General features: G+C 33.6%; 1 protein-coding gene across 1 annotated transcript in view; it reads right to left on the reverse strand.

Moving 5' to 3' along the window:
- The window catches only part of LOC123709781 (GTP-binding protein Rhes), a 29176-nt gene extending 21925 nt beyond the window's left edge, over nt 1-7251 (reverse strand). Inside the window, exon 1 of the mRNA XM_045661321.1 lies at nt 6858-7251. Coding sequence (XP_045517277.1) covers nt 6858-7225 — 368 coding nt within the window. The 5' untranslated portion in view covers nt 7226-7251. The remainder of the gene's footprint in view (nt 1-6857) is intronic.
- Between the last annotated feature and the right edge of the window lie 283 nt (nt 7252-7534).

Consider the following 7534-nt stretch of genomic DNA (forward strand, 5'->3'; position numbering starts at 1 on the left):
CTTTTAATGCTTCTTGTTAGCCCCGTGTGAATTTCGTGTTTGACCACATTGTGACCAATGTGTGTTTCAGACACTTATTTGCACTAAAACTCTGCTGAACCATATTATTATTAACTACATTCGGTTTTTGAGCTTATCTGGTTTATATTTAAACTGTATTTTATGACATGTAAGGACTCTGCTTCATGACTTTAAAGCTTCGCGTTGTCCATCTTCTATATATTATATTCTATTTTCCCTCGTTGTGGATTCTTCCAAGTAAGACGGCCCGGATGATATTAGAGGTATTTAGAAAACTCTTGTGACTTTAATACCAACATTAATTCAACCATGAAGAAATTTGAACCCAAGTTACATCCCTGTGCAAACGTGGTCTCATATAGTACATCATGTATATTAGCTATCTCCGTAAGCCTTATCCCCCGCTATAGGTCGCTATCGCTAATTGGTTCTCAGGCTGCGAAGCCTGAATCATTATAAAATTATACACTTTCACAAAAAGTTGAATTTTCATTAACTAATGAAAATTAGAACAATATAACTTGGATGTTAAGCAAAGGCTTCAGCGACTTACGCTTTGGTACAAGTTCAAGTTTATCTGAATTCTCTCTGTGGTAAATTAAATAACTAACAAAATATGTAGGATATTATTTGTACTATCAGACATAATAATTATTTTTGTAAGATTTTTTTTACTGAAATGCACATCAAAATGTCATATCATAGAGGTAACATAATACAGTTATGAATTGATAAAAGTAATTATTTCAATGTGGTGCCAGTCATCAAATTAAGAGCATAGAGCGACCGAGCAAAACTGGTTAGGAAATACGCTTTTTAATGAAAAATTTTTGTTCTACAGGATCGGTCTGAGAACCTACAACCATATAGGGCTTCAAAGAACATTATGGTTTACGTTTTCGAGTTGGTTGAGATAAAATCTTGTAAGTTTTAGCATAAATATTTAAATGAATAATTCAAGGAAACCGTAAACCTTACTGAACTTTCATTCCTACAAAAATAAACCCCATTCGACTCAAAATGCAGAACTCGTTTGTTTCTCGTTGAGTGTTTCTATCTAAAGAGCACATTTGCACAGAATAGTAATCATTTCACTTGTAATTACAGTTGTTCTAACAATAAAGTTTCTGTTTATTTCGATTTCGGGTCAGAAATTAGAATCCTAAAATAACAAAACTCACAATTGCCTGGTGAGTAATGATTTTCCTATTAAAACCCAAATAGCAATTGGCGTGAGCTAAAATTAAACTTCCTTTTATAATTAAACTCTGTGGCACTAGGTCCACAGTGTTTAATTACTTTTTTTTTAATTTTAGCGTGTGACTCTCATCTCAGTTCGTTCGATCTACAGCTCCAGCTCCAGCAGCACCAACCTTTCTTTGTATGTCTGCATTTAACATTAGCTCCAACTGTGAAGGAAAATATCGTGAGGAAACCGGCTTGCCTTAGACCCAAGAAGTCGACGGTGTGAGTCGGATACAGAAGCCTGATCGCCTCACCTATTGAGTGCCTATTAGATACAGAAATGATCATGAAGCAGATACTGAGGCCCAGACCTAAAAGGTTGTAGCGCCACTGATTTATTTATTTTATGTTTAAGCAAATTTTGCTAAGTGTCACCTAAATTACAAAGGTATCTAACAACTCACCATCTCCTACCAACGTACATTTTAAACCCAGATGTGCTCTGAGCATTTTATAATATTACGATTTACTAACTGATAACTACTACGAGTACTAACGCAATTTAAAATAAGTTCTTTACCCGTCGTCAAAAATCCATTTAGATTTATTGAGGTATAGCAGAAACTAAAGAACTAACTCCTTATTAAAACGTAAGTAACGAGTAACACTTATAGATGTCATCGTACCATGCTTAAGTAAACAAAGTTAAATATGAAAACGGTCAAATCCGTGTTTACAACTTAGATAATGTTTTATATGTAATTGAAATGTTATTAAAATAGATTATTTGAAGCTAATGTATTTCTCATTTTACTCAAAAGAATACAAATCTTTATTAATGGTATCATCAACGATTTATGAAAGATGTTACTTTGTAAAACATTATCTAAAAATGGTACAAGAATCACAGAATCCATATATTGGGAAATGTTATTACAAATGTAAAAAGGCGTAGGCCAAACACAGTGCTTCGTTTTGGCGTCGGGAGTAAAAAACGTATGTTCTAAGATGTGTCCGGATTTATGAGTCCATGGAGAATACTGAATGATATAATCACTGAATATGTTTTTATTTTTTGGTGAAAAATAGAACAGTCTTATTGCTGTTACTCGTCTAAAACTTCTTATCACAGGGTAAATGAAAAAGAAAGAGTGCAAATCAAATGATACAATCACTATGTACAATCTCTATGCAGAAAATTATATTCATTTTGTGTTTAGATTCCATGAAATAAAATTTAGGCACAGACATTTAGATGGCCAATTCTTTCATATATCACATTTTTAATGTTAATACACATTAAATTACTATGTAGATCTAACATAAATCACATAGTGTATTTTATGAACAAAATAAACATAAATAAAATAATAAAAAGTACTAAATATGGTTATTATTTAACCTAAGTATTGACGGGATAAACACCGTTAGGAACGGATAAGTCAAGTAAGTACTCTTGAAACTTCAAACTCGTGTTTGACATCTCTCTCGATTTGACATTTTACTGTTTGCAATCAAAACATGGAAGTTTGAAAATCATCAAATCTTCCTTGTACGTGATTGCTTTAATTTGTTTGCTTAAACTTTGTGGCCCCTACTACATGTTTAAGGAATGAAACAGGTTAACTCGCTTTTTTATTTAGCTGTAAAACCTATGTTCTAAAACTTTTCACTAATAATTAATTTATTATATATTCATATTAAGTGAAGGAAACTATACTTAATAAGGAGTATGGCCTAGTGGCTTTAGCGTGCGACCGTCATCCTGAGGTCGTAGATTCGATCCCCGGCTGTGTACCAATATAAAATACTACTTTATTTCTACAGTCGTGGTCAACTAATTAGGGACATGCAAGATAGTGAAGAACAATAACCGGTTATGTACATACAAATATAAAACCCTATTGATTTCTCAGTAACTATTATTTGCATAAATTGTTCCGATTATTATGCTTTAAATGGCTGTAAATAAAAGAATCAATAAATAGAAAAAAGTATTTAATATCAAAGGTTGAATATGTATTCAATTTTAAGGTATAATTCTGTAGCTGGACATTTAATTAAGGACAGTAAACTATAATGAAAAATAGAGTTAAACAAAACTAATAATCTGCAGTATTATAATATCTTTAACAGCTCCATTTTATTACGTGTAAAATCAGTACCCAGTAGCAAAACCTTTGTTAGTAATTACCGCTTGACACCGATGTGGCATAGACATTATCAGTTTCTGGCATGTTTCGACAGGAATGTTTGCCCATGCCTCACAAAAAGCTTCATTAAGTTAATCTAAAGTTGTGGTACGATAAGTGGCTACTTTTTTCTTGATTTCGTGCCAAAGGTGCTCGATTGGGTTAAGGTCCGTGCTATTTGCTGGCCAATCTAGCACCGTTACTGACTGACTGGTAAGAAACGACTTGACTGAACGGGCGGTATGTTTCGGGTCGTTATCATGCTGAAACGTCCATATAATAGGTAGATGCTCCTCAGCATAGGGAAGCATCGTTGCCTCCAATATTGCCTTGTATTGATGTTGGTCTAAGTTACCCTGAACTTTCCTCACAGGTCCCACTCCACGTCCAGAAAATGAACCCCACATTTTAATGTTTCCACCGCCATGTTTCACCTGCTTTTTTGTGAATCTTGGATTCATTTCCGCTTTTACTGGACGCCGTACGTATTGCCTTTCATCTGAAGAAATCAAATTAATCTTGGTCTCGTCAGAGAATAATACATGTTGCCATTGGGCGTAGGTCCAATGTCCATATTTACGTGCAAACGCCAAACGAGCATTTCTATGTTCTTTCTTCAACAACGGTACTTTGCGAGCCACTCTTCCGAACAACCCTGCTTCTACCAGACGTCGTCGAACGGTCCTCGCTGAGACACCAGCTCTTTCGTCTGTCCCAAACACTTCGTAATTAAAATAGAGCCTAGAAACGGATCTTTCTTAGCTAACCTGGTTATCATTCTATCTTCTTGCGGAGTTGTTTTTCTCGATCTTTTTGTTCTGGGCACATTTAAATTTGTGTTATTGCGTCTGACATGTTGCACTGCATTGTATACCATAATTTTTGAACAATTTAAATGTTCTGCTATCCTTCGGTATGGCCAACCATCCTCGACATGATAATTTTTCGTAATGTTGGATCGTAACTTTTATTTTTACCCATTTTTCTTAAAAATATTTTTCAAAACTTAAAATAAATATCGGGATTGCCGCCAAAACTACCACGAAACAATAAGAGAAGAAGTAAAAAAGTATTGATATTCAAATTTTGAAAATAGAACGCAATATCTCAGTGTCCCTAATTAAATGGCCAGCCAGCATTATTTGAACAAATAGCACTACGATAATCTATCAGCTATACAGTAAAGTGGTTTAATGTTTAAGAAGTTGTTATTGTTTGTATAATCGGGCACATAAATGACTAATTATACTTACATGTAAGAGACATGGAATATGGTTTAGACTCGTTGGAAAATAAAAAATCAATTCACAATTCGCTTTAACCAAAGAGTGTCCCTAATTAGTTGACCACGACTGTATGTGCGCATTTAACATTCGCTCGAACTGCGAAGGAAAATATCGTGAGAAAATCGTACGTCAGGCACATGAGGTGATTCACCTAATGGCCCATTAGATTAACAAATAATCATGAAACAGATACAGAAATCTCAGGCCCAGACCTAAAAAAAGGTTGTAGCGCCACTGATTTATTTTGTTTCTTTAAACTATATTTTAAAGAAAAATCAGATCAATTCAATTAGTAACTGTTTAATTTAATTTATTTATCTACAAAGTTTGATACAGAACTACATAATTGTGTGTTGGGAACGTAACCCAGTATAGGAATAGGAATAGTTATTAACAATTTTAATTAAATAATAGCGGAGGCAAATTGTAATCAACTGATAAGAATTTGTGCAATTTATCCTGAGCGAGATGAGAGAATATGTAAATTATAATGAATATTAAATGAAATATAGTGTTCACATCCTAAACAATACCGTTCAACTGTTAATGGTCAGCCGTAATCCCTCTCTAAAGCTCATGATTAAATTGTAATAGCTTTATAGAATAAGAAGTATATGAAACAGATTAACAGTTTTGGTTAACCTTTACTTGCGATATACGTCTCATTGTTATTACGTTTCGTATTTTATTTGTACAAAAAAAAACCAAAATGTTATCTAAATGCATCCTATTTTATTTATTTTATTCCACAAGATTGATTCTTCCTTAAGTATTTACAGCTAGAATTAAAATTAAATTGGAAATCTTAATCGTAAAAAACCTTGATTACGATGGAACAGAATATTTCTTATACATTCATAGACTTTGAATTAAATTCACACATTTTTATTTTGTTTGTTACTTTAATATTTAGACATCCCTTTGTATATGTTCTATCCGCGATGGAAGGCTGGTGACCTACTACCACAGGATTTCTATAGCCCTATAATAAGCACCAGCCTACAAAGACGGTCAATAAAACCTGTAAAATGCAATATTGTTAAGAGGCAAATCTTTATTATTATCCATAGCTAGCATAGAATAACTAACGGTTAAAGGCTTTAATTAGGTAGTTATTAACCGGAGATAAGTGGTAGTATGTAGTTTATACGTTTTCGAAACACGTTGTAATCACGAACGATGGCGTGACACGGAATTCGCAATTTAGCTGCGATCGTCTCTTCTCTTGATGCCTCGATTTATTGCGATTTTCGATGTGATACATCAGTTGTTGTGACGTAACAAGGTTTCCTCCTTCAGCTGTGTGCGATATACATTAATATATGTACCTCTTAACTCCTTTCCATCTGTTAAATCGTGATTTTTATACAGATTTTCAATTTATTTTTTCTAATTGTGATTAAGTCAGATCAATTTATTTTTTATTGGTATTATTTCAGTTGAAAAACTTATATACTTATTATGAAAAGCTGTTACGATGCTTAAGAAAATAATGACGGCTGACCATTAACAGGAAAACGAACAGTTTAGAAAGACGTAAACACTATATTTCTTAATTATTCATTGCAAATATTCTTTGAATGTATGTATAAACGTTAACCACGGCTTAATCGTAATCTGTACCGTAAAACTATATTTCTGTCATGAATACAGTTTTATTTATTTAATATCATTAATAAGGACGCACATATACGTTTACACACTTAAGATAGTTTTTACTTTTTTGTTTGTTTTGTAATTGTAAAAGTTTTCATCTGTAATTTTATCTTTTCATTTTAGTTATGCACATTAGCCTTAGTATTTCTTGCTTATGACGTTATTGTGTAAAAATATATTATTTTTTCTGAAAGATAATGAATATTGATTTTAAAGTGTAAGAAAAAGACAAAAAAAATCAGATTTCCTATTGAACTATTTAGAAAATGAATTGTTGGTAGTATGACGAACAAAAGGCAGGTCAAGTGTGAACAAGAATCTCATTAATATTTAAATAGGGACATTTTATAGTCCACATACAAGAGGTGGAAGATTTAATGGTTTCTTGGAAAATATTTATAATATAAAAATCAAAACTGGGTTCGAATCCTAGAAAAACCAACGGTACTGGACAGAAACATGGCAGTCAAAAGAAGTCTGATTATAAAAAAAACATGATATTGTTACTACAACTTACCCCAACATTACTAGTCGGAAGCAGTTCTTTGGTGGTGGGGCAGTCTCCTCGCAAGCCTGTTGCAAGGGTGCACTCGGCCCTGGTGCTTCCACACTAGCGTTGCCATCCACTCCGGCACCTCTACGACAGAGCCATGATGTCCCGCACTTATCCTTTGAGTCATCAGCGGGCGCAGCAAATTGGCATTTTCTGGGTGACCTCTGTCTCCCACTTGGGGATAAAGAGGACTTTAGGGGTGATGATGGTGCCCTTACGGGGCTCGGTGACGCCTTTACTGGACTAGGAGATGCCTTCACGGATGATGGCGAGACTTTCACTGGTGATGATTGGAGCGACACGGCTCCAGTGTCCGCTGTACCGTTCAGCATCTCAAAGCATTTTTTATCACTGTTATTATTGCACTGTACACTGTATCTTTTGAAAAAAAAAATGTTTTTCAGTCTTTTTAAAAAATAATTATTTTTGTTTATTAAATAGTTCTCAATGTCTACATATGTGTGCTTGTTTGTTCTGTCACGGTGTAGAACTTAATTCTAGTATAACTTGATTGTGTATCAGAATTAAGCTCTAAATGGGGATATTGTAAAGTTTTTAATACAGGATTTGCTAAGAAAAGAAAAAACTACGAACTACGAACAAAGGCGTAGTATTTATTCTTAAATTTTTATTATTACCAA

Source organism: Pieris brassicae, chromosome 5 (genome assembly GCF_905147105.1).
Source record: "Pieris brassicae chromosome 5, ilPieBrab1.1, whole genome shotgun sequence".
NCBI lineage: Eukaryota > Metazoa > Arthropoda > Insecta > Lepidoptera > Pieridae > Pieris > Pieris brassicae.